Raw genomic sequence first — 27,575 nt, 5'->3', positions numbered from 1 at the left:
TCCATGTCCTCCCTGAGTAAAGCTTTATTTTGAAGGCAGACAACACAGACGGGCTTATTAGAGTCCGACAGTTGGTTGATATGAATCGTCCGAGGACAGACGTATCTGCATTTATGTTTGCCAGGATGAGACCTTTGATTCTATACGCAGAAAACATGCCACATGCCTTTTTTTAGTATATATATATTGACTGATATATTGGCATCTGCCCCCTAAATCCATATCAGTCTGGCACTAAAGCTGATTTTGATATTTTCCTTTAATCGGTGTTCATATGGCTTCATGTCTCCTGTCTCTCTGTGTCCTCTCTGCCCGTCTGTTTGAACTGTGTTCTCATGTGTGTGTGTCTCAGGGCGTCGGGCGCGATGGCCAATGCCTCCCCAGACCTGGACAACGCGGAAGCCCAGCGCCAGCTCAACAACAACAACCGACCAATCAGCTCCGGGTTCTGGGAGACGGAGTGCACCAGCTCCAAGCTGTTCGAGTGCTCCCGCATCAAGGCCCTGGCAGGTCAGAGGTCACACACAGATTAGCACACACCTGCATCAGATGGTATATTAGTACACACAGTGCACGGTGTTGTTTTTAGTTTCCTGAAAGCCGCTTCCTGTGTTTCTCTCAGATGAACGAGATGCGGTGCAGAAGAAGACTTTCACCAAGTGGGTGAACTCACATCTGGCCCGAGTGTCCTGTCGTATATCTGACCTGTACAACGACCTGAGAGATGGATACATGCTCACCAGACTGCTGGAGGTGCTCAGTGGAGAGCTGCTGGTGGGAAACACACACCATTACCAAACCATAATGGGCCTTGTAATACTTTATTACACTTGTACATAAATTAATTGTTTCTCCTGTACTTCACTGAGGATGAAAAAGCCTTTACCTCATGTCCTGTTCTTACATTGTATAATCCAATCTGATGGCTGGATAGATTTTCTAAAGTATCTTATAGAAATATTAATGTCTGTGTTATGTATTCTCATATCACAGGATGTTTGTAGTATTTGAACGATAAAGTAGTGATTGGGCCTCTGTCTCTGTCTCGTCTCAGCCGAGGCCGACTCGGGGACGCATGCGGATCCACTGCCTGGAGAATGTTGACAAGGCGCTGCAGTTCCTCAAGGAGCAGAGAGTTCACCTGGAAAATGTCGGCTCCCACGACATCGTGGACGGAAACCACCGTCTCACTCTGGGCCTCATGTGGACAATTATTCTACGCTTCCAGGTAAACACGATAATACAACACCTGGGTGATATTAAAACCATCGGATGACTTGTTATCGATGCTTGTGATGTGAGTTACATCTGGCGGAACAGCTAGAAATGACTTTTACAGTGTTACCATTGTGATTTTTGCAATTGTCATAACAAAAAATACTCCTTAAGATTTCAGTCCTGGTTGTTTGAGTGAGAGCAGCTGAGGTTAAACACATCAGCTGAGAATCTACTTAGTCAGAAATGCATCATGGTTCAGGGTTATCGATGCATTTAGCAGAAGACGTGGAGCAAAGGGCAGAAAGCTGCAGGGCGTGTGGAGGCCTGAGTTCTCCCACCGGCCACAGGCTCCTCAGTTCACATGCTGAATGAAAGCAGAGTGCTAAGCTAGCTGATAGATTCAGTACTTTGAGTTTCATGTGAATGCTTCACAGAACAAGCTTGTTTCGCCAGTTGAGCACTTTTAATAAGAACCAGCAGAAGGAAATTGGTTTTCCTGAGCAGGACCTTTTTACATGCTGCATGGACCTGGTGAGTCCAGCATCAACAGAGCCGACCCTTTCCTCTAAAGAGCCGTGGTCGGGTGTGATGTTAGCAGCGTCCCATTCGTTTCATATATTGGATTATTCTTGTGAGGCCTTTTTGTTGAGTTGCTTCCACATGTGCTACATGCCCAAGCACCAGGATGCTAAAATCAGCAGTGGCTTCCTTTAGGATGAGCTGCCAGCGCTCGAGTTTGGGGCGGAGGTTGTCACAGCTGCAGCATCATCAGTGTGCGACGGTGACAGACAGCAGGGTCTGGTGCAGAAAGCCTGAAAGTCACCCAGGGCTCAGCGGCAGTCGCCTTCTAGTCTGCTCTTCAACAAGGTCACACACAGACACACACTCTCTGTCTGTCTCTTTCTGCCTGTCTCTGGTCCTAGTCATACCTACACCCATGTCCTCACACACTGTCCCACTCTCTCACACACACGTGCACTGGTTTCCAGGCCTTAGCAGCAGTGATACAGGATCATTTCCTGCCATGTAAGAACAGCAGAAGCTCAGGGCTTGTCTTCATCACGCTTCAGTGCTACAGCGCGGCCGCGGCACGAAAGGCTTGTTTAGCATTTTTCCGACCCCTCTGGAACATTCACGGTGCACAGCCGCCTGGTGGCCGTCTCCTGGGACTCAGTATTGTCCTGGCTGCCAACAAAGCACATTTAACAGCACTGCAAGCAGAATTAGCTCATGATTTGTTGGGCGACCCTTGGATATTCAGGTTATTATTTCAGTCGACGCTAGAAACAGACTTTACAGTTTAGATTTGCACATTTCTCACAGATCTGCTCCACGACAGGATGGTGTTGTGGGTTTAGTGGAGCAGCTGCAGAGTTGAGTCTGCAGCAGTCTGCTCCCCAGAGCCGCCCGTCGATGGCCTCTTCAATTTTGCATGTGCTGAGAAAGGAGAGCAGTGAAGGGGACTGATGTTCACGAGTGTGTGTGTCTGTCTGTGCGGATGCTCACCATAGACTGTATGTAAAGATGGACAATATGTCTCCACTTCCTCCCAGTGGACAGAAATGAAGCTGATATCATATATTTGGAGCCAGAGTCGGCATCGTAGTATGTTTCTAACTAACTTGTACATACATAACGTAAGTATTTTACCAAGTATATCAGTGTCCACATATTTTATTCATTTACATAAGTAATGTGAACATGTAGTTATAATAATAATAACTGTATTTGAAAAGCACTAAACAAGGCTACAACGTGCTTCACAAAATACATGGCAAAGGTGTTCACTTACATTTTAAGCCCCAAATCCCATCATAACAAGAAAATATATAAAAATATAAAATACAATTTATAGAGAAAGCAACATTTCCCACAATGAGCCGGTCTTCACCTCGAGGACCAGAGTCAATGTGGGCAGCACCTGCCTCGACTGGTCGGGGGAGCGGAGATTCATGTGAAATAAATTGGAAATGATAAAGAAACGTTTTGTGGTTTGCAAGTTTCCACAGACACTCCAGTGACATTTTCTTTTTCCAGCTGGAACTCTGATACTAACAGAGTCTCAGGTCTGATCCCAAATCCTAAGATGTGTGTACAGGGTCAGTCACTGCCCCGTTCGCCCCTTCCTCCGTGGTGAGAGAGGGAGTGAGCTTTGCCCAGTCAGCAGGTATAGGACCCAACCACTGCAGCAAGTGAAACTGCAGACAGGCAGAAAGAGGGAGAGAGAGAGAGAGAGAAAGAGAGGGGGAAGAGGGCAGAGGAGTGACAGGCGAAGGAAAAGGTAAATCCTGAATGCGTTTATAGAACCGTACACAAATAATAACACAGTGTTATTATTTACAAATAATATATTACTTCACAAATAATAACACAGTGTTATTATTTGCAGTAACTTCAATTATAGTGTTTATATGGCTGGGGGTCCTCTCACTGTATGTGTGTGTGTGTGTGTGTGCTTTCACACAGATCATTGCTCTTTACAATGAACCTGTATCAAGACCCATTGGTCGATGTTAATGTAAACTTGACAAGATGCACCATACTTTATAATAATAATAAATAATAATAACGCTCTTACACCCAGTAGACTGTGTTTTCTATATCAGCTCCCTGAGTGTTCTCATATTTGCATGTAAGCATTTAGCATTGGGTCATGAGAAGTAATGAGAAATGGGTTTTACATCAAAATAAATGTTGATAATGTATTAAAATAGCCTTAAAATAAACGTCTACGGATGAATTATTTCTACTTTCTCCAAATTCAGATCCTTCAGCTGTTTCTTTGTTTATTCATATATTATGTCTCTGCAGCTGAAACAACATCTTGTGCCAGTTTTTCTCTCTCTTCAGTTATAGTGTGTGTGTGTGTGTGTGCGTGTGTGTGTGTGTGTGTGTGTGTGTGTGTGTGTGTGTGTGTGTGTGCGCGTGCCATGTTGTCTCTAACGATGTGGGTAGCAGCTGATTCGTGGGTGTCAGGTCCCCAATTACCTTGGATCATGTCACTGTGACGTGATTGGCTGAATGGCTGTCACCTCTCATCAGGCGCTCTAATGGCTCCGGACTGTATTTCTTTCTCACTGTGCGAGTTCACTTCTGTGTTTCAGGACACAAGTCAAGGTTTCATCAGGATTTGACTGTGATTGGATGTTCTGCGCTGATCAGAGTCTTTATGGGTCAACTCTCATATAACAGATCTAATCACTGCTTATGATTTATCCTTCATTCTCTCCTTCTCTGCTCTTCATACTTACCGTGTACTAATATACTTTAGACACTCAGTATTTGACACAGTAGACACAGTTTTCAGCAACTGACAGATAAATACCCTTAAAATAATTGCAGTGATTCTGAAGATGTCATCATCAAACCCTGCGTATAATTGAGGCTTGATATTTTACAACATCATTTGTTTGTGCAGAATAGAAACATTAATACACATCTTTTTTTCATACGTTTTTTTAATCTGTTCAATCAAAGTTGTATTAGGAGCAAACAACGCTGATACTGACATGTCTTTGCAGAAAGCCTGAACTGTGAGTGTATGAAATTAAAAGGTGTCGGGTCTGTGTCACATTGTCTCTCTCGTCAATGCTGAACTGTCTCTGTTGTGTTTCCTTTCAGATCCAGGTGATCAAAATAGAAACAGAGGACAACAGAGAAACTCGCTCTGCCAAGGACGCTCTGCTGCTCTGGTGCCAGATGAAGACCGCAGGGTGAGCACTGGGATCCTATAGACATGTATATACTGGGAAATGACATGTTTAACGATGAGTTAAGTGGATTTGTCAGTGTCAGGGTTCTCCTCGGTTCCTATTTAATGAAGCTTCTCCGTGGTCCAGGTACCCTGAGGTCAACATCCAGAACTTCACCACCTGCTGGAGAGACGGCCTCGCCTTCAACGCCCTCATTCACAGACACAGGTGATAATTACTTTTAACACGTTACTCACGGTTATAATTGGAAGATGGGACTGGTGTCAACCACAAGGTGATTCAACGACTGACAATTCAAAACACAGACACACACACACGATGACTGGGCAATATTTAGAAGTATTCAGCCCCCACTGTTACTACGTATTTATCCAATTTATCTTATTTAACAGCTTTTTCTTTACTATGGAGCTTCTCTGCAAGTTTTTCACATGATCATAATTAATGGGTCACCAATCAAATATCAGCAATAAAAAAACACCCAATGTCCAAAATGGGCGAAATGAAGTGACCCAACTAGAGGGGGGAGGGGCGATGAGTGAAAAAACTCAATAACACAGTATATCAGTTCCATAATCAAACCAGTATACCAGCACCAAACAGATACAAGATTGACCATTTTCATAACATCTTTTCTGATGTAAACTGGGTTATCATCAAAACTTCAGGGAAAGTTTTACAGTAGAAGAGGTTTGACCTTCAGAGTCATGAGCACACGATAAGTTCTGCTCCTCTTGGTCCCTGCAGACCCGACCTGATAGAGTTCCACAAGCTGACGCGCTCCAATGCAACTCATAACCTGCAGCAAGCCTTCAACATCGCAGAGCAGAACCTGGGCCTCACCAAGCTGCTGGACCCCGAGGGTGAGAGGGTTCAACTGATCCTGGCTCAGTCAAAGCACATTAAACCTTAAGTTTAACGGATGTGTAATACTCTGCTCCCTGTCTCCTTCCTCTGGTGCAGATGTAAACACAGAGAACCCAGATGAAAAGTCCATCATCACCTATGTGGTCTCCTACTACCACTACTTTTCCAAGATGAAGGCTCTTATTGTGGAGGGCAAGAGGGTTGGCAAGGTAATAATCTGGGTGAATCCACATCAGGCTAACACAGACACTGGAGAAGCCTTTACTTTGAAAGTTGAAGGATCTGCAGGGTCATCAGGCTGCAACACAGCAATAATTGAAGATTGAAAAAATAATTCTGAACAATTTGTCATTCCTGTCTTCCACCTTCTTCTTCTTCATTACTTTGCACCGCGCTCTTCCTCTTTCAATCTTCTTCAGGTACTCGAGAACTGTGTCGAAGCCGAGAAAATCATCGACCGCTACGAAGCGCTGGCGTCCGACCTGCTGGACTGGATCGAAAAGACCATCGCCATCATCAGCAACCAGAAGTTTGCCAACTCACTGACCGGCGTTCAGCAGCAGCTTCAGGCCTTCACCACCTACTGCACCATAGAGAAGCCCATCAAGTACGACTGGTTTGCTTCTGTACCATCCGTCCTGCTCGCAGAGTTATGATTATTGATTTATGCATTGAAGAGAAGAGGTATTCGTTTCAGTCCCATTTTTTATTTCTTTAGGACTTGTATTCCATCTTGTTTTATTATGCCTGGTGATAAAGTTTACAGATTATTCAACTCATATTGTTCTAAATTAAAATTCATGCACTGAAGAAAATGAAGCCACAGCAGCGACGTTTATTCCCAGAAATCATCTTTGTGTTATTCAACTTGTATCCACGGCTGATGAGTGAAGGTTTTACTTCTCACAGATAGAATCAACTTTTCATCTGTTGTTGCACTTGTCTCATGAGGAGTGAAATGGGAAGTGACCATGTGTTGCTGTGTTTAGATGCAGGCATGAAACCACTGAGCCTCGAGCTTCTAGTCCAGCCTCATCAGGATCAGTGTTACTACACACAGGCAGCCATGATGATACACACACACACACACACACAGTCTATGATGCAATACATCTTGTTACACTCTGGGTTAATGTCCAGTTGACTCACTTTGCATGAGTCAAGTGTTTCTGTCCAAGACAAATGACCAACAGTTAATTTATGATTTATTCAGAATGCAAGGACACTACACACACACGCGCACACACTGCACACACACACACACACACACACACACACACACTGCACACACACACACACACACTCACACACACACACACACACACGATGCTAATTCTACAAAATGCACAGATAATGAGTCTTTGTTTCTGACATTAATTAATCATGAAAATAATTCTTCAGAAGACACAAGAGCCCATGTGCGAATTTAAATTCTCGTGTTGACTTCTTCGATAACGCATCTGTACGTGTTCTTAATTCAAGGTAAAACTTTCACATTGAGGGCTTTTGTACTCAAACATCCCAGGCACAGAAAGTAAACTGCCCCAGAGTGAAGAATCCCAGTGACACCAGTTTAGCACAGTGAGCAAAGCAGTCGTCCTTTACCCAGAGTCCTCAGAGCTCCCTGTCAGCTGACATCACGCTGAGCTGTGTCCTTGATCAAGAAGCTGAATCCCTGAATAACTTATTTAGGGTTTCCTTTAAAAAAAACGAAGAGAAGAGGTCGTATCAATGTTCTAAAAGTTTTTTTTGTTTCTCACTCAGGTTTCAGGAGAAGGGAAATCTCGAGGTTCTTCTTTTCACCATCCAAAGCAAACTCAGAGCCAACAACCAGAAGCTCTATGTGCCTCATGACGGGAAGCTGATCTCAGACATCAACAAGGTCCAACTTCAACTTGGATCATATTCTATTCAGTCTCCCGTTGACTGTTTAACCTTTTGTATTTTTCGTCACATTGCCTCCAACTGAAGTCTGTTTTGTCATTTCCTGTCCAGGCCTGGGAGAGGCTAGAGAAGGCGGAGCATGAGAGGGGTGTGGCCCTGCGCAAAGAGCTGATTCGCCAGGAGAAGTTGGAATTGCTGGCTCAGCGCTTTGACCACAAAACCACCATGAGACAAGCCTGGCTCAACGAAAACCAGAGGCTTGTCTCACAGGTAGGGGTCTGAGGACTGAACCAGAATCCAATCCTCTCTGGACCACTTGTCCTGCCATCGTTTCCTCGGGCGCTCCCGTTTCATTTTCTCTTCTTCCTCGTCTCCTCCTGTAGGACAACTTCGGCTACGACCTGCCAGCAGTGGAGGCGGCAATGAAGAAACACGAGGCCATAGAAGCGGACATCGCCTCGTATGAAGAGCGAATCGGAGTGGTGGTGGAACTCGCAGCAGAAATGGAGACGGAAGGATACTACGACATCCGACGTATCTTGGCTCGTAAGGAGAACATCCTGGGGCAGTGGTCTCTGCTGAAGGAGCTGGTGGCAGGGAGGAGGACCCGGCTGGAGAAGAACCTGGCCCTGCAGAAGACCTTTCAGGACATGGTTTACATGATCGACTGGATGGAGGACATACAGGTAAGGAGAGAGACTATCATCTTGTACAAGCAGTAGAAACAGTGGAGAAGAAATTTAATTCTCATTTGTCCTCTTGTCCCTCCCTCCCTCTGCGTCCCTCTCAGGTTCAGCTGCTGTCAAAGGACTTTGGGAAACATCTCCTGGAGGTGGACGACCTGCTGCAGAAACACAGCCTGCAGGAGGCAGACATCGCTGTGCAGGCGGAGAGGGTGGAGACGCTCAACACAGCTGCGCTCAAATTTACCACGATCGAGGGTACACACATACACACACACACACACACACACACACACACACACACACACACAGTTATACCCCTTTTAAACTATTTATTTTGATCTGTCTCTAGATTCATACACTGAGATGTTGCAGCACAGCAAAGTGAAAATGATCTGTTTTGAATTCTAAGATCCAGACAACACTTATTAGTATTAAACATTGATAAGAGTATCACACCATTACAATAGAGGCTCAGGTTTTAGTACTGAACCTTTATAAGCTTTTAACGATCACTAAGATCTGCACTTTTTGACCTTGACTCAAAGGGAAAGTAGATTTTAGGAAACCTCATTCCAGGAAACTCAGTGTATGTTTAGTTTTGTTGATATTCCAGCTCAGACTCTCTCTGGACACTAACCTCATGTTGTGGCCCCTCAGGTTACCAGCCGTGCGACCCTCAGGTGATCTGCAACCGGGTCAACCACGTGTCTTCCTGTCTGGAGGAGCTCAAACAACTGGCAGTGAAGAGACACGCTGAGCTGGAGGAGTCCAGACAGCTCTGGGCCTTTTTTCAGGTGGGACGCTTTGAAAGGTTGTGTTGAATATTCCCCTTGAGCCTCAAACACTGGAAACCTGCTTCTTTCACAGCTCTTTTATAAAAGAATTGGAAGGGCATTTGAAAATGTCTTAAACTTCATGAACCTGACAATTGTGTGTAGGTGAGAGAGTAAGAATGTCAAGAGAGGCCATTATCTTTATGTATTAACGATTATCACGATTCCCCCATCTCTACGGCCACTGGCTCATTTTTTATTTCATTAGATACATTTTTTCTTAGGTTAGTTTGTGAAACCTGTCTGTTTTTTTGTGTGTTTTAAAGTAAAAATCTAAACTTAATGAGTGTGTGCGTGTTCTGCTGCAGGAGCTGGAGGAGTCGGAGGCCTGGATCAGAGAGAAGAGCTCCATCCTGGGAGCTCAGGGCTACGGGAAGGACCTGAGCAGTGTGCTGAGGCTCCTACAGAAGCACAAGACTCTGGCTGGAGAACTGCTGGCTCACCGGTCGCTGCTGCAGGTGTGTGTGTGTGTGTGTGTGTGTGTGTGTGTGTGTGTGTGTGTGTGTGTGTGTGTGTGTGTGTGTGTGTGTGTGTGAATCAGCACTTGGTATAACTGCAGTACCTTGAGTTTATGTTCTGAGCTCCATGTACGTCAGTAAAAAGATTCATTAGCAGCTCCTCCTAAAAGATGAGTCATAGAACTCAGTGTATGTTGATTCTCATGTTTTTCTCAGCTCTTCAAAGTTTACCACTAAAACACTTTTCAGACCATGATAATGATTTGGTTTTAATGCCTTTTAAATTCAAAATCACACCGTTAAATTTGAAATACTGGTCCCTGCTCTGTAACGTGATATCCCTCCCCCCCCCCTCCCCCCCCCCCCCCACACACACACACACACTCCTCCAGAACACCATGAAGAGAGGGAAGCAGATCCTGAGCGAGCAGAGCTTCGGCACCGCGGGGATCCAGGAGCGCATCATGGAGGTGAAGGAGGAGTGGAAGGAGCTGGAGGACCAGGCGGCGCAGCGTCTGGACCACCTGCAGGAGGCGCTCCACTTTTTCCAGTTCTCCACGGAGACAGACGACCTGGTGGTCTGGCTGCAGGACGCCTACCGCCTGGTCTCCAGCGAGGACTTTGGACATGACGAGTACTCGACTCAGTCCCTGCTGAAGAAGCACAGAGGCGTCAGCGAGGCTGTCGACAAACATCGGATGCATGTGGTGACGCTGCGCAAACACATGGTGGCGCTGCCTCCGAGATACCGTGAACAGGAGGTGGGTGAAGGGTCGGAGATGTCTTTTTTTGGTCTTTTCATTTACCTCTTAATGTAATCGTTGCTCTTTCCTCTCCTCTGTGCAGGAGGTGCAGGTTCGAATGGCCGAGGTGGAGCAGCTGTACACCGAGGTGGCTGAGGTGGCCGTGCTCCGACAGCAGTGGCTTCACGACGCCCTCGCCGTCTACCACATGTTCAGTGAGGTCAACGCCTGCGAGCTGTGGATTGATGAGAAGGAGCAGTGGCTGGACAAGATGGAGATCCCTGAGAGGCTGGAGGAAGTGGAGGTGGTGGCGCACAGGTGAGGAACCACTCATAGATTTGTATTTCTCTTAGTGTTCTCATACAGAGCTCTGACAGATTCTCTGCATCAATGCCCTTCATGTAGGTTTGAGAGTCTGGACCAGGAGATGAACAGCCTGATGGGAAGGATCCTGGATGTCAATCAGATAGTTCAGCAGCTCCTGGATGGATGTCATCCATCTTCTACAGAGGTCAGAGGTTGTCAGGACCATCTCAACTCCAGGTACGGTAACAAAACTGCAGTTACAGCTTTTACAAATACTGACCAATGACATGACAGCAGCTGAACAAAACCCCTAATAGAATATCACAGATTACAGTGACTACATCACTACTGATAACACTCCTCCTGGGCCAGTGTCGGAGCCCTTCAGCTATCGACTGAAAACAAATGAGCCTTTTGGGACAAGGACAATATTTTGGGAGGAGACGACAGATATTCAGGCCAAGACGCCATCTTCTGTTCACTGTTTGCAATCCCACTAGTTTCCTTCATCACGTGAGTCTAACATTTCTCCACGTGAAACAGACAGTGATACACATCGTAATTAACAGCTAACTGCATATATAAACATATACTTTTTTATAAAGGTCTCTATGTTCCACTATCTCAGTTATGGTCCAGTACCTAGTGACTGCTGCTGTCACCTAAAGAGTGGAGAGGAAGTGATGAGTGGTAATAGTTGTGTTTCAACTGTCTTCTCACCAACGCCTCACGTCCTCTCAGTTGATGTCTTGTATGAAGATGCTGGACTTCTACGTCTCCTCTGGTCTTTCCATCAGTGCCTGAGATGTAAATGTAAAATGGCAGCAGACACAGTATCTCTTCTGTGCATCTGCTGAACCAGTCCCTCGTTATCTGGCTCCCTCTCTGTTTGTCTGGCATGTTAATCTCTGGCAACATCCGGCCAAGACCACCCTGCGAAAGGACCTGGCTTCTCTTATCCATCTCGGTCATGTTCACTGACCACTGGTGCGTCTGGCAGCCGAGTGCACGACGGCCGGGTGTCCATGAATCTCGCGACCTTGGCATGTGGAGCTGGTCTCAGGGCGACCATCTGTGCTGGCTGCCTCAGTCAAGACGAGGCGAGAGCAGTTGTCCCGAAAATAAAAAACAAACACACAAAATAATCACCAGCTGGTTTTCATGATTAAAATTCAGTTTCTCTTTTACTGCATAATATCACAATATCAGTTGAATATAAATAGATAGATAAAGAGTTTATTCACCTCTACGTCCTTGTATAAATACATCCACGGAGTACAGGTCATATTTGTGAAGCAGCGACCGGCTTCATTCACACCTAAACGCTGCTGATCTGATCTGTGAGACGACTCGTGCAGCTCAGTGTCACCGAGCTGTTTTCTGCCCGACCTGCTGAGCGCGGTGTCTGCCTCTCAGTGACGCTGCCATTACCTCACTATAGTCACAAGGCTGTGTGGGTGTGTGTGTGTGTGTGTGTGTGTGTGTGTGTGTGTGTGTGTGTGTGTGTGTGTGTGTGTGGAGACCTGCTGGTCTGGAGCAGAATCAGGGGAACATATTGTGTGACGATATGGTGAGCAGACGAGGCCTGGTCTGGAATCAACCATCTCAGATAGACATTAACATTTCAGAGCAAGTCCTCCTATCAGCGGGTTTAACGTGGGTTTTTAAATATGATGCAGCTCGTCTCTTCTCAAGTCAAAATAACTCACTGAGATTTGTGTTTCAAAATCAGCAAAACACCCAGAGTTACACGAGGGTGGTTAAATATGATTGGCTGCTTTTAGCTGTCATATCTTTAACCCCCGACACATCTGCTGCATTTCATTTGATGCTCGAACAACTGAATTAAAGTTCTACAGTTTATACTTCTTTAAATCTGATTGTGTGTAAACAAATAATATCTTTACCTGAGGCTTTGTTATAACACACACAGTTTGCATCGGTCACTCATAATAGATCACAATTATTCATTGTTTAATTATTCATTCATTAAAATGTAATAAATGATGTTAACAATCCCACGCTGCTTCGTGACATCATCAAACTGGGTCTTTGTTATTGTTGTGACTGAGAGACCCTGAGCGTATTGTACGTTTAGTTCTGCACATGAATAATCTCCAGTAGGTTGTAAGAATAAATTACGTTTGTCTTCCCTTCCCTCGTCTTTCTTCATCCCTCTCTCCTGTCCGACCTCATCACACCAGGTGGAACAGCATCGTGGAGCTGGTGGAGCAGAAGAAGGATCAGCTGGACTCCATGCAGCGTCTGCAGAACTACCTCCTGGAGTGTGCAGAGATCAAGTCTCAGATCCAGGACAAGAGAAAAGCCATCGACTCCACCCAGTACGTGGGCAGTGACCTGGGAGGAGTCCTGGCTCTGCAGAGACGCCTGTCCACCATGGAGGGAGCCCTGTCGGTCCTGGAGCCCAAACTGATGCATCTGCAGGTTCGGAAATACAGATGAGTTCTGTGTCCCCAGATATAAACAGCTGAATAAAAGGCTACACTCACATTACCGCTGTCTGTGTTTGGTGATGCAGGAGGAGGCGGAGCATCTGGCCTCGGTGCATTCCGGTCGGACCATGGACGTTCTCGTACCGTTCGATGGCATCAGCCTGGAGTGGGAGGAGCTGAAACGCACCCTGCAGGGCTGCGAGGACTCGCTGCTGGTGGCCGGCCGGCTGCAGAGCTTCATACAGGTGCACAGGGACTGGGACAAAGAATCTGTTTCTCATGTCAAAACACACATGCTGCTTTGACTTAGTTGTTGTTTCAAGGCAAAACAACCCGTGCTCCAGAGCAGCAGAAACCTTACATATTGCTTGTTTAATTAAAACCTGATTTTTTATTTACAGGGATAGTTTGATCTTTTTCACATGAAACAAGGAAACTGCTTCAAGGCAAGAGAAAAACCACAAAGACTGAAACATGGTGTTGGATAAATTGTTTGCTTTGTGAAGTAAACTGTAGGAAACTAAGAGGCAGTAATCTGGACCCAATTTGCAGGACCTGTCTTTAATTTCATCATCTAAGAGAGAACACGTTATTCCAGACAGATGCAGGGTCCCAGTGGAATGGAGGATGTGTAACTGGTGCTGCTCTCTCCCCCGCTCTCAGGACCTGGACTCGTTCCTCACCTGGTTGGTCCAGACCCAGACGTCCGCTGCCTCCGACCAGCTGCCCAACAACCTGGAGGAGGCCGAGAAGCTCATCAACAAACACGCTGCCCTGAAGGAGGAGATAGGACGGTGGGTGACTTAATGGTTTTGATGGTGTTTTATCCGTAACCCAATCCTCCTGAAAGACCCTTAAAACTCATCAGATCCTGAGAAAATGATGAATGGGGACTTTCTCTGTGCAGATATGAAGAGGACTACGAGCGCCTGCAGGCCATGAACGAGCTGCTGGAGCACGAGGAGGCCCCTCTGCCTCAGGCCGCTCTGCAGCAGTGGCTCCAGAAGCTCGATGTCGGCTGGAACAAGCTGCTGGAGATGTGGGAGAGCAGGAGAGAAGTGCTGGTCCAGGCTCATATCTTCCATCTGTTCCTGAGAGACGTTAAACAGGCGGAGTCCTTCCTCAATAACCAGGTGAGATGAAGGAAGAGAAAAGGACGACGGAATTCTTTTCATGCGTAAAAAAGCAGCAAAAATGAGTCTTAATAACTTGAAACCTGAAATCTGGTGGGTGGGGACATTCATGTCAACGACTTCTTGTGACGATGTGATTGGCTTCCTGTGTGACATTGCATCACCACCACATTACCTGATGTGCACGTTAGCAAAACCTCCTTTATCTGCTGCAGCTGCATCACAGAAATCTGCTTAACTTCAGATTTGCACCGTTAAAAAAGTTGTGTCAAGCGACGCCTGACGAGCAGATGGAGGAAGCTGCTGTGTGCAACTTGTCTGACGGCTTCTTACGGCTGCAGGTTTCATACGCAGCAGCTTTAAGGTGACGTTTGCCTCTGATGCAGACACACATCATCCTTTGCTCCACTTATATATTCCCTTTTTCGTCTTGTGGTTTCTTTTGATGGTGGAACTACAGTGTGTGCTGCTCACACCGTTTACTGGAGCTTGCACATGAGTAGTGAGCAACACAGGCCCGGCTCAACTAGTGCTGTCATTTACATGCCAGGGTTTCAAACTCAAATATACTCACATGTCAAACTGAAGCGAATTGAGGATCAAAATGAGGCTTCATGTGTTCGTGTATCTGCAGAACACCTCTGTAGCTCGTGATGACGGAGTAGTGGAGGCAGCAGCTTCTAGAAACTCTAGATCTACATCATGTTGAAGCATCAGAAGACGAACTGCTGGCAGCCGTGTGTGTCTGTGTTTGTCTGTGTGTGTGTGTGTGTGTGTGTGTGTGTGTGTGTGTGTGTGTGTGTCTGTGTGTGTGTCTGTGTGTGTCTGTTAACAATATACAGTATGATGCATGTAGGTCTGAGTAAATTATACATCTTTTCCATTGGCTTAAATCTGTTCATGAGTCGTAGGTTAGTAAACAAGTATACTCTCAATTTTAACTGTTTAAATAAAGTAGTTGTATCATGAATAAGGTAAAATTATCTTAGTTTAACATTAATATAATATAATTAATAATTTGTTATTTTATGAATCAGTATTTTGAGCAGCAATCAACTACTGACGAGTGTAAATCTATTTTAATGGGTAATTAAAATTTTAAATACCTTTTAAAGTATACAAATTACACATTGTTAGTAGTTTTGACTGAATGAGGATTTTCTTCTTAAGACTATAATTGTAATTCTGTGTAATATTCTGATCTAAGGATGTAAACATATGTACAGACTCACCTGAGTCATGTGGTTCAGAAGAACAGTGAGTATTACATGAACAGAGGTTTGTTTCTCTAATCTGAAATGTCACAGGCAGAGCTGCCCCTGACCTGTGTGTGTGTGTGTGTGTGTGTGTGTGTGTGTGTGTGTCTGTGTGTGTGTGTGTGTGTGTGTCTGTCTGTCCTAACCAGGGACCACTTCTCCTTACTATTACCCAGGTGGGGGAGGAGGAGCTGTTTATTCAGAGAGCAGCATTTCTTCTTCAATAAGTATCAAAGACGTTTGAGGCCATCGACCTTTTTTTGCTTCTCTCGGTTGTTTCTGCACCGATTTGCTTTCTCTGTATCCAGATGACAAGTAGAAAAAAATACATTTTCATATTTACAGTAAAATACAGAAGTATTCGTCATAATGACGCCTGACTAACGATTGTTATCGTTATTGATTTAGTCAGCTTAGTTCATGTTGAATAAATTCACCAATTTTTTTATTAAAAATTTGGATTTTCCAGTTGATGTCTTTAAAGTCCAAAACATAAAGATCTTCATTCACTCACAGAGAACAAAGAAAAACAGTAGATCTTCACATTTGAGTGAAAAATAACAGATAAAGAGAATATCATCAATATCTTTTCTTTTGATCAACTAATCAATAATGTTTTAACCAGAGACTGTAAATAAAGATGGACATCTGGTCGCACTTCCCAGAAATGAAGCCAAAATATCCTGGATGCAAAAATTTGCATCTCGTGCCGATAACGCCGTTTGGAGTCTGTTCAATAGTGTTTGTGGTTCGGAGCCGTGGTATCAAGGTCACACCGATAATCACGCTTGGCCAATCACCCTTTATATAATAGATAACTACTTAAAACCAAAGAAGAATCTCTCATGTGATATTTTGCTCTGCATTCTGGATCTTGATCTCACTTCTCCCGTCTTCCAGGAATCGGCCCTCGCCCACGTGGAGCTGCCCGCCACGGTGGAGACGGTTGAAGCCGCCATAAAGAAACACAAGGACTTCACCACCACCATGGAGCTGAACCTGCACCGGATCAAAGCTGTGATCGAGGCCGGCGAGAGTCTGATCAGCCAGAGCAACATCTACTCTGATCGCATCAGGGAACGCATCGACACCCTCGCCAACAGGTACCAGTACACAAGTTAAACACACAAGGATTAAAGTCTGGACTCACTCGGACGTAGACGACCGTCTGACAGGGTTTGTGTTTGCACGTAGTGTTATACCAGCTTCACTTTAAATCTTTTAAAAGCTCCGATCACACTGAGGTTTCTCTCTTGCTGTGTAAGCTTGTTTTGATATGAACATTAGTAAAGTGTGAGCATACGGCCTGGGAGTGTAAAAGCAGATATACCGGCCTGTAGCTCACACCGTCCTCCTCTCGGTGTGCTGTGCATCTGAGCAGCTGCTTGAACACAATACACACACAACAATGAGAGATAAGTAGCAGCTCAACAATCTGAAGAAAAGAGACTTACAAGTGGAACTGAAACAGAAACACAGAAAAAGAACTGACACCTGACCATGAAATCTGTGTGATGGCTGTGTTTGTGTGTGTGTGTGTGTGTGTGTGTGTGTGTCTGTGTGTGCTAGTGAATGGGGGGTTGGGCTCTTTTCTGTGTTCAACAATAGGTGAACCATATGGTTTGGGATTTAATTTACATCAATTAACTCGGGGGACGTTAATTTTTTCTCCCGTTGACACAAATAAATGTCACAAAATTGTCACAATGTGACTTATTATATTTTGGTCGTTCAATAGATCTTTTAACAATCATTAAATCAATCAATGTTCTTTTTAATATAATAATAAGACATTTTATCTGTCGTCTACAAATATAAATATTTAATCTGAATATTTCCAGGCAGATCATGTCTGAATTTTGAAATACGACACATGGCAATAAATATAAAAAATAGAATGTCCTTACTAAATATGCTTTGATTGTGTCACATGATCAGTTATCGATGAGTCTGTCCATCGCTCTTTCAGGGGAAACCAGAACAGAGAGCTGGCTCAGCGGTGGCTGGACAAACTGAATGACCAGTGGGAACTGCAGAGGTTTCTCCAGGACTGTCATGAGGTAGGAGACCAAACTGGTTTCACACACATGACGACCTCACAAGGACCTTGATCAAACCAGTTTAAGAACATTTTCATGGGAAAGTAAAGAAGATGGTTGTGTTTGTTTTTATACGGGAGCCGACTTCCTGTGTGTTCTCTAGTGGCAGCATCAGGTATCTCATCCTGACTGTCTTTAGGAGGATCCACCACTTCAGCCATGGAGCTGCTGATTTAAATGAAATGTGTGTTTTGGAAGTTTTGATATATTTCAATATTTCCTTGTGATTAAGATGTAACGTTGTCAGAGTCATAGTTCTACTTTGGGAAAAGTTGTTCTTGGCTCATCCGTAGTTTGTAGTTTTCTTCTCTTGTCATTCAGTAGTTAAATAATAACAACCGTCTTTTTTTAACAACCATTTCATTTTCTACAATGAAATGTTACATAGACTCATCGATTGGGGTGTATTTCATATCATTATATATTATTCTCTGCTCTTATTGTTTCACTTTGACACCACCACAGAATGAACGGTTTGATTAGCAGGACTTTGTGTCTTGGTATTTTCAGGGGAACCGCTTTAATCCTTAGTTGTCTTCAGCTATCATTTGCATGGGCCACACCCTTGTGCGTGTCTGGTTGTGTTGCACTCGACTCACCCCCGCTGCCTCCTGCAGCCCCGGCTCTCTCACCCCGCTGCCTCCTGCAGCCTCGGCTCTCTCACCCCCCCTGCCTCCTGAAGCCCCGGCTCTCTCACCCCCGCTGCCCCCTGCACAGTCACCGGAGCTTTCTGGGCCAAAACCTTGTTTAGTTTCAGCAACTTTCTCTCTTTGGCTCCGCTGAATAATTCAGCAGAGCAGCACCTCATCACTAATTCAGAGGAGGAAGAGTGTATCTAACTGTACATGAGTGTGTGGTGTGTGTGTGTGTGTGTGTGTGTTTGTATATGTGTTTGCGTGTCAGTCACATATCTGTCTGTCTGCTTGTATGTGAGTCTGAAGAAGTACAGAGCGTGTGTGTGTGTGTGTGTGTTGTGTGTTGTGTATGTGTGTATGTGAACCTGAGCTCTCAGCTGGCAGTGTGTGTTCTTCTCTTCACTCAAACCTTCATCCTTGTGTTTCCCTGCTGCTCCACCTCCACTCTACTCCACACTGACATTCACAGTCAATAATGTGCGATTATTGTTTGTTTTTGTTCTTCAAAACAAAAGTTTTTACTTCAGCACACAAACACGGATGTCTCTCAGAGAAAGAAAGAAGGAAGATGTGTATTTTATGTCTTTAAGTCTTCCCAATGTGTTTATTTATATCTATGATTAAAATCTAAACATAGTCATCAGCTGTTCTTGAAATCCCGTCAATGTCTGTTCAAAATAGAAAAGAATGAATTGAAAAAAAAAGCTCTGATTGAAAACATCTGGTAAATAATCTGTTATTTATTACTCTGCAAATAATTAGAATATTATTCTTACCTTGTTTAATTTGTCAACTTGATAAAATCGTCAGATTCTTTATTCTGTTCTACTCATATTTCAAAGTACATTGATGTTAAATACACAACAAAGAAAATCTCCTTTATCAAGTTGATCATATTTTATGATTAACTGACACTTTTTTAAGCTTCGTCAGACGTTTGAATTCTGATGACGTGATGATGACGGAGAGTCTACGAATCCTCCTCTTCCGTTTCTCCTTGTTCTCCTCTATCTACCCCCCCCCTTTCCCCTACCCATTCATCCTCATTCATTCTCTGTGCGCCCCCAAAATACAGACACACACACACACACACACACACACACAAACACGTCTTCCTGTTCCCTCATTCAATTCATTTACAGTCTCAAGGGGGGCATCAGGCTGTGACCCACCGTGACCTCTCGGGCGTGTGTGTGGGTGTGTGTGTGGGTGTGTTACACTGTGTACACTCCTAATGAGTGTGCACACAGTCTTTTTTTGTCTCTGCTTGTACGATGTGTGAGGCATATTTCCTCGTGTGTGTGTGAAGAGGTGACAAAAGCGTGGGACAGAAATCCGGAGCAGAAAATCTGTCAAACTACAGATGAATCTTCCACTCGCTGTCCCTCCTCTCTTCTCACCATCACACCTCCTCTGTCCGGACCTCTGCTCTCTCTCTCTCTCTCTCTCTCTCTCTCTCTCTCTCTCTCTCTCTCTCTCTCTCCTCTCTGCTCTACCACTGCAGCAGCGTCAGGCGAGCTGGAGACGGAGAGTACAGCTGCCTGGGACTGCTGCAGAGAGGAGGAGAGGGATGGTAGAGGGGGGTGGAGGGTGGGAGGCGGAGAATAGAACTAAAGCAGCTGTAGAGGAGTCGAGAGCTCGGCTGTTAGTGGAGCCCGGCGTCTTTTTAATCCTTTAAAGCAGCTGAAACTTCAGTTTTTCACTGTTCCTGAACCTCACACTCGTCCGTCCTCCTCCTGACACAATATGAAACCCACCTCCCCCCCTCAGCATCATTAGCTGTGACCGGTGAGCCTGGAGGCGCCGCCTGCCTCCCCCTGCCCCCTCCCAAACAAAATCAAAATCCCAGTCTTTGGCTCCTCCCCCTCCTCCGCTCCATCTCTCCTCCAACCAGACAACTCACCCGCTCGCCTCCTCGCTGAAGGTGTGAGGCCAGGGAGGAGCACCCATGCGTCGCCTCGGCAGCCTTCCATTTTATTGTTCGGGGGGAAGAGTAATTTTTTTCTAACCCGTCTATCAGTCCTCCTCATTCTTGCCCTCGCTCGTCACTCGTCCGCCCCTGCCCCTCCTCTCTCTCCTGGTGGAGCGTGCAGTGAGGAGCGAGGAGGAGAGGGGAGTCTCCAGTCTGTCTCTTCAGCCTCCAGTGTTGTTGTTATTTACCCTCATGGCCGGCGTTTTTCCTTCAGCACACCTCCTGCTTCCCTCAGTCGCGTTCAGCTCCCAGAAGACACTTCTCTCTTTCTCTCCCTCCTTCTCTCCCTCCGCTCGTTCTCTCCGTCTCCATCTGGCTCTGTGGCGTGGAGCATCTTTGCATGTGTGTGACGGCAGACGAGCGAGGATGCGGATGCCAGCGGCTGCCTGCAGCTGCCACAACCCTGTGGGCTGCTCCTGCTAGAAGCCGCCGGTAAACCAGCCGTTCACTGCACAGTGGGTTTGGAGGAGAGCGGTCAGGACTCAGGGAGGTGCAGGAGGAGAGCGGTCAGGACTCAGGGAGGTGCAGGAGGACAGCGGTCAGGACTCAGGGAGGTGCAGGAGGAGAGCGGTCAGGACTCAGGGAGGTGCAGGAAGAGAGCGGTCAGGACTCAGGGAGGTGCAGGAGGAGAGCGGTCAGGACTCAGGGAGGTGCAGGACTCAGGAAGGTGCAGGAGGAGAGCGGTCAGGACTCAGGGAGGTGCAGGAGGAGAGCGGTCAGGACTCAGGGAGGTGCAGGAGGAGAGCTGGACTCAGGGAGGTGCAGGAGGAGAGCGGTCAGGACTCAGGGAGGAGCAGGAGGAGAGCGGTCAGGACTCAGGAAGGTGCAGGAGGAGAGCGGTCAGGACTCAGGGAGGTGCAGGAGGAGAGCGGTCAGGACTCAGGGAGGAGCAGGAGGAGAGCGGTCAGGACTCAGGAAGGTGCAGGAGGAGAGCGGTCAGGACTCAGGGAGGTGCAGGAGGAGAGCGGTCAGGACTCAGGAAGGTGCAGGAGGAGAGAGGTCAGGACTCAGGCAGGTGCAGGAGGAGAGCAGTCAGGACTCAGGGAGGTGCAGGAGGAGAGCGGTCAGGACTCAGGAAGGTGCAGGAGGAGAGCGGTCAGGACTCAGGGAGGTGCAGGAGGAGAGCGGTCAGGACTCAGGAAGGTGCAGGAGGAGAGCGGTCAGGACTCAGGGAGGTGCAGGAGGAGAGCGGTCAGGACTCAGGGAGGTGCAGGAGGAGAGCGGTCAGGACTCAGGGAGGAGCAGGAGGAGAGCGGTCAGGACTCAGGAAGGTGCAGGAGGAGAGCGGTCAGGACTCAGGGAGGTGCAGGAGGAGAGCGGTCAGGACTCAGGGAGGTGCAGTACTCAGGGAGGTGCAGGACTCAGGGAGGTGCAGGAGGAGAGCGGTCAGGACTCAGGGAGGTGCAGGAGGAGAGCGGTCAGGACTCAGGGAGGTGCAGGAGGAGAGCGGTCAGGACTCAGGGAGGTGCAGGAGGAGAGCGGTCAGGACTCAGGAAGGTGCAGGAGGAGAGCGGTCAGGACTCAGGGAGGTGCAGTACTCAGGGAGGTGCAGGACTCAGGGAGGTGCAGGAGGAGAGCGGTCAGGACTCAGGGAGGTGCAGGAGGAGAGCGGTCAGGACTCAGGAAGGTGCAGGAGGAGAGAGGTCAGGACTCAGGCAGGTGCAGGAGGAGAGCGGTCAGGACTCAGGGAGGTGCAGGAGGAGAGCGGTCAGGACTCAGGGAGGTGCAGGAGGAGAGCGGTCAGGACTCAGGGAGGTGCAGGAGGAGAGCGGTCAGGACTCAGGGAGGTGCAGGACTCAGGGAGGCGCAGGAAGAGAGCGGTCAGGACTCAGGGAGGTTCAGGAGGAGAGCGGTCAGGACTCAGGGAGGTGCAGGAGGAGAGCGGTCAGGACTCAGGGAGGTGCAGGACTCAGGGAGGTGCAGGTTAGGAGCAGGTGTGAGGATGTGTGTGGCGGAGAGAGGAGGCTGCTGGTGCTGTGAGCGCAGGCGTGGGGGGGTCTCGTGTGTGTTGGCCTCACACAGATCATCTGTGTGTGCACGTTGTACTCTGGAGGTGTGTGTGTGTGTGGATTGTTTACTGTGTGGCAGCATGTTGATGCTGTGATCTCTTGTGTTGTGTGTACATGTGAAGTCCTGCCGCCATGCTTGTTGGTACACGTGTGTCTGCCGACATGTGCCTGCTGTGCGTCATTAAATATTCATGTGTGTGTGTTTGACCTTGTATTTCCCACTGTGTGTGTCGCTGGTGTCTCTTTGAGCTTCTTCACACAACAGATGCTAACGAAAACATACATGTGATTTTTTTTATGTTCTGTAAATGAGTGTATTACTAACATACGTTTCTCTTATGGGGGGGACACAGTTTCTGCATTAGAGTTTGTGATCCACAGCTTAAAAAAAGAGAAATCAGTTTCTACAACACCAACAGTTATTTTTAGTTTTTATTCTCATCCAATATTGACACCTCTCTCTCTCTCTCTCTCTCCTTCTCTCTCTCTCTCATCCTCTCCCATTCACCCAGCTGGGGGACTGGGTGTATGAGAAGATGCTGATGGCGAGGGACAGCAGCCGAGACGAGACCCAGAAGCTCCACAAGAAATGGCTGAAGCACCAGGCCTTCATGGCCGAGTTGGCCCAGAACAAAGAATGGCTGGACAAAATCGAGAGGGTGAGTGACAGAGACTTGATACCCGAGTTTAACTGGGTCATTCTGGTGTTGAGACATTTTGTGACAACTGGCTGCTTGAAACTGGAGAGAATATCACTATGGAATTTTGTTTTGTATTTTATTATCTAGAGCTTGTGTTTCTTTTGACGTTTAACACTGGAGGTTAGAAGACAGAATAATGCAAAATATTGATTTGGGCTTATTTTCACAGAGTTCGGTCACATAACCTTATTTGTGTGATGCCAGTAGACAGTCCACATAGAGCAGCATATATTTAATACATATTTGAAAAAGTTCAACTGCTTTTTCATAATAATCTTTACATAATAAATTATTTGTAGTTTTTTTTGTATAATTTTTCCATGTGTTAACTTGTATTTAGGGGACGAATGGGCCTTGGTTGAAGTTACTGCTCTTTCCAGCTTAATGCACAGAGGATCTATTTAACCTTTTGTCTTGTAAACACATCAGTGGCTGAAACTCTCCGGGCAACAAACCATGTTTGCTGTCAAAGAAAAGCTCGAATCCACTTCTTGTTTCTGTTTCCCTTCAGACAGGCAGCACTGATGTAAACAGCGTGGGCCTCCATCAGCACAGCCGATCATTAATGTCAGATTTATGAGGTTGTTCTGTTAAACACTTCAGATACTTAAAGCGTAACGAAGCCAGTAGCAAGGACTCAAAGTCTCACAGGGGTTTAAAACAGAGAGGGCAGCTGTGACCTCCACCACTGCTCTGCGTCCTGATTGGATCTGTTTCACACTACAGAGGTTTACCAGGCACGTCAGCGTCTTCAGCCGGTGTTTCCCCCGCTACACCTCCGGGTTGTGTGGTTCCACAGTGGACTGTTGTGTTCACGCCTCTGAGGGGCGGCTGCTGTGACTCTGGATGTGTAAACTCATCTCTGGTCAGGAGAGTCAGTGACTTAGAGCCAAGCGTCCTCTCTCATTGCTGCTCTGTGATCCTGGTTCAGGGAACGTCTCACACACACACACCGTGTTGTCGTGATCATCGTGGCACAGTTTAGTTGTGTGATGCTGCTGCCCAGCTACAGTATCCATGTCATCTTTAAACTCCTGGCTCCTCTTTTTCATTCTGAGATGTTCGTATTCGTCCAGTTGTGTGTCTGTCGTGTGTTATGTTTTGTGATGTTTTACTTGGAGGAAAGAAGGAAAAGACTCTGGTGCGTGTCAGCAGCTCATGTGATGCTTCCTCAGTGTTCTCATGGGGTGTAGTAGTCTCATTGTATCACATATGTGCTGATCAAACCTGTGCCTGTTTAGTTCTCAGGGTGTAATTCTATTCTATTCTAATTCTATTCGTTCTGAAGAAAATCCAGGAGATACTGGATCTTTACTGAAGAGACACTGATGCTTCATTTCTTATGATAAACATCAGCCCTTGTGATTCTATATGAAACATTAACTGTGGCTGCTCAGAGTGTAGTTCACTCATAAAGGCTCATTCTTGGTCTATCATGGTGCAAACAGTCGACTGTGATGTAACGGCTCAGTCCTCTGCAGTCAGACTGGGCAGGGCTGAATCTGAGCTCCCCTGTGGGAGCAGCCTGAGCCGAGCCACAGCACAACACACTGCGTTTAGTTCCTATCTGTACAAACACACACACTTCAACACAACCATCCACATCACCGAGGCCACAGCGGAAATAACCAACGATGTGACTGGCTGCTTTTGATGAGAAAGTGTTTTTTTGACTAATACTTAAAACAATAACGTGATTTAAAACAATCTTAAGGCGGAAAAGTTTAACCATGTACCACAAGACGGCAGGGTCCTTGGTTTGAATCCCTCTGCCCCATCATGTTTACCATCTTCCTCTTACATTGCAGTACGAGCTGAAAGCTTCAATACACCAGTGAAGTCGGAGTGTTACATCGTTTACGTGTCCTCGTCCAATCAGCTCTGGGACTTGGTGGCTGATGGCTACACAGGTCGGCAGCTTTACCAACGGTTTCCCTATAAGCTTCTCATTAAGTCTAATTACTGTACCACTGATTTGGTCATTTCTCTCCATCTCTTCTTCTAGTGGCCACAGTGTGTGTGTGTGTGTGTGTGTGTGTGTGTGTGTGTGTGTGTGTGTGTGTGTGTAGCTTTGAATGTGTGTGTGTGTTACTGGGTTCAAGATGAGTAGAATTATGGATATGAAATGAGATAATGTAGAGAGAGCAGCGACCTGTTTCTGTCGATGTACCAGAAGAACAGGAGAATTCCATGTATTAGAACTGACAGAATTTCATTTGCATTGTTTACATAAATTACTGGTGTAATTAATTAGTTACCTCTAGAAATATCAAATCTGCTGCTGCTCTAAAGTATAAAAGAGTCCATTGTAGTTTTCACGCCCACAAGCTGAAGTATCAGAGAAATGTTGAGTGTATTTCTTTGTTTCTTTGTTGTATTTTATTTGGCAGATGGTAAAGAATCAGAACAACCTACTCAACAACTTGTCAAAACTGACACTTCTCAAACAAAACTGCTCAGAGTATTTTCCTTGTTTGATGGATTTGCTTTGTGTGATTTCAACGTATATATTTTGTTTTGTTTGTGGCGTTCAGAAAGATTCATGAATTGTTCCCAGGGAAATCTGTGGAAGGTGATTTTTGTCTGGAGAAAATACTTTTCCTCTGCATGCATATACTCGTGTCTTTTACTTAAAATCATATAAAATGAGGAGATTTTTAAAAAGTGGGTCAGGGACATTTTCAGCCCCTTGTAATTTCTTTAGAGCTCTTCTAGCTGTCATGATAAAAGAGGTTCAGGGTTAGAGTCTGGCAGTTACAGGTTAGAATAGAAAGTGCAGAGGAACAACCCGTGTGTTTGTGTGTTTCTTTGTGTATGCAGCTCAGGCTCAGTTCAGCAGCAGTGTGTAGTCACATCAGCCTCGTTCACCCCACATGCCGGCTCCAGGGTCGTTGCTTAGCATCTTATACTCTTTTTTTTGGTAGAACACATTTATAGGATTTGGATTTTGATCATGTAAATATTCTTTACACGTTGCTGACTGGTGTCCTTTTGCCTGGTGCGGCTGTGTCTCCCTGTTTCCTCTGAGAGTCTTCAGTCTATTTGTGTAATTAGGTAAGAGCGGCTGACTGAAGGACTCTGTGAAGCACATGGCCTGTTTTTAGAGAGGAGTTATCTGCCCATGATTACATGACAAACAAGACACTGTAGATGTTAAGGTCCAGCTTCCCCCTGGACTGTGCCGGCCTCATCAGCAGTATCAGTAAAACCCAGAGGCAGATGCCAACTCTGGTTAACTCCCGGTAGAAAGTGCAACAACCAAAAAATCAGGAAAACAAATACAATCCATTCTTTGTAAAAGATTGTTTTCTTTCTGTTTTGTAAAACTGGGCTTAGACTGCAGGAGGTTTGGGCTGATGGGATTCAATCCACCAAAAACCAGGTGGAGGAATCGGGTTTGTTTTTTAAATCTTGCACTGTGTGTGATGCAACCTGGTTTTAAAATAGTTTTGGATCATATAACTCCTGCAGATGTTTAGGACTGGATATATCTGATCAACTGAAAACAAGCAGAGAAGAATGAGGTGGTGTCACACTGGCTCATTCGTGGTCTTCCCTCAGATATGAGTGCTGTGATCGTCTTCCCTCCTCTCTTCGCTCAGCACGTGTGTGAAGGTCATTCCTGCTTCCTCCCCTCTCACCACGGGACAGGAAGCAGCCTGAGATTCAACAGGAAGTGACCTAAGACTTCCAAGATAGCCAAAGAGAGCTGCTTTGGAGTATTGAGATTCCTCCCTCACTTGTTAATGTGGTGTACTATAGAGGCCTTAGTCTAATAAGCTGAGGTTCGCAGTGTGCTGAATGTGTAATGTGATGTTCAGTCAATAGCTGCTGTCGCTGCAGGATGTCCTGGGACTCGTCGCCGGGCCGGAGAGCCAGACAAACAAATCGGAATATACACATTGATCATATCACTTTTTAATTAGTTATTATATTATAAAAAATATAAATTGATTGACAGCTGTCTGCGATACGACGGCTCCACTCCCCCAAACGCTTCTGTGCAGAACCTGCATTCAGGATATGTTGGCTACATTTCTGATCAATGTGAGGAAATGGAGACGAGTCGTCCATCTTGTTAGTCAGTTTAATACTTGGCTATAAAAATAAATTAACTACATACCTTTTAAATTTCATATGCACATCAGCTCACGTACTATATTTGAACTTTGACCAGTAGTTTTCGGCTGCCTCTGCACAACTCTGTGTGTATGTGTGTGTGTGTGTGTGTGTGTGTGTGTGTGTGTGTGTGTGTGTGTGTGTGCTGTGAGAACATCGATGAGGCCCTCTTACTCGGAGCGAGTGGTGAACCGATCTGCTGTTGTATTTTTAGTCCAGTTTTATTTAGATACTTTGCCGACTCTGTTCATTCCAGTAAACACATAAATGATGAGGAAGACGAGCAGGAAAGAATCTGGTCGACTTGTTTTCTAATCTGAACCTTAGCTGGACAGTCAGGAGGTATCATCTTTCGGGTTGTGCACTACAGACACCTCACATCACACCTGTCATCATCTGGTCTCATGCCTTCATGTTTTCACCTGCTGACTCTGACCTGAATGTGTCTCATAGTGAAACTGTACAGCAGCTTCCTCTGCCTGCAATGCAC

General features: G+C 46.0%; 1 protein-coding gene across 3 annotated transcripts in view; it reads left to right on the top strand.

Annotated features, from left to right (window-relative positions):
- The first annotated feature begins 365 nt into the window (after nt 1-365).
- Nucleotides 366-27,575, top strand: part of LOC128439609 (spectrin beta chain, non-erythrocytic 4) — a 46,798-nt gene continuing 19,588 nt past the window's right edge. For all 3 annotated transcript variants that reach the window (XM_053421960.1, XM_053421959.1, XM_053421957.1), the window contains exons 1-24: nt 366-510; nt 623-774; nt 1,055-1,228; nt 4,840-4,931; nt 5,058-5,138; nt 5,679-5,794; nt 5,895-6,007; nt 6,218-6,405; nt 7,563-7,680; nt 7,794-7,952; nt 8,066-8,368; nt 8,473-8,623; nt 9,026-9,162; nt 9,510-9,659; nt 10,052-10,420; nt 10,506-10,720; nt 10,808-10,945; nt 12,913-13,153; nt 13,248-13,406; nt 13,825-13,955; nt 14,069-14,294; nt 16,451-16,653; nt 17,520-17,610; nt 22,778-22,924. In XM_053421960.1, coding sequence (XP_053277935.1) covers nt 366-510; nt 623-774; nt 1,055-1,228; nt 4,840-4,931; nt 5,058-5,138; nt 5,679-5,794; nt 5,895-6,007; nt 6,218-6,405; nt 7,563-7,680; nt 7,794-7,952; nt 8,066-8,368; nt 8,473-8,623; nt 9,026-9,162; nt 9,510-9,659; nt 10,052-10,420; nt 10,506-10,720; nt 10,808-10,945; nt 12,913-13,153; nt 13,248-13,406; nt 13,825-13,955; nt 14,069-14,294; nt 16,451-16,653; nt 17,520-17,610; nt 22,778-22,924 — 3,999 coding nt within the window. The remainder of the gene's footprint in view (nt 511-622; nt 775-1,054; nt 1,229-4,839; nt 4,932-5,057; nt 5,139-5,678; nt 5,795-5,894; nt 6,008-6,217; nt 6,406-7,562; nt 7,681-7,793; nt 7,953-8,065; nt 8,369-8,472; nt 8,624-9,025; nt 9,163-9,509; nt 9,660-10,051; nt 10,421-10,505; nt 10,721-10,807; nt 10,946-12,912; nt 13,154-13,247; nt 13,407-13,824; nt 13,956-14,068; nt 14,295-16,450; nt 16,654-17,519; nt 17,611-22,777; nt 22,925-27,575) is intronic.

The sequence above is a fragment of the Pleuronectes platessa genome, chromosome 5 (assembly GCF_947347685.1).
Source record: "Pleuronectes platessa chromosome 5, fPlePla1.1, whole genome shotgun sequence".
NCBI classification, from domain to species: domain Eukaryota; kingdom Metazoa; phylum Chordata; class Actinopteri; order Pleuronectiformes; family Pleuronectidae; genus Pleuronectes; species Pleuronectes platessa.
The sequence above is the reverse complement of the archived record's forward strand: the minus strand, read 5'-3'. Positions and strand labels throughout refer to the sequence as shown.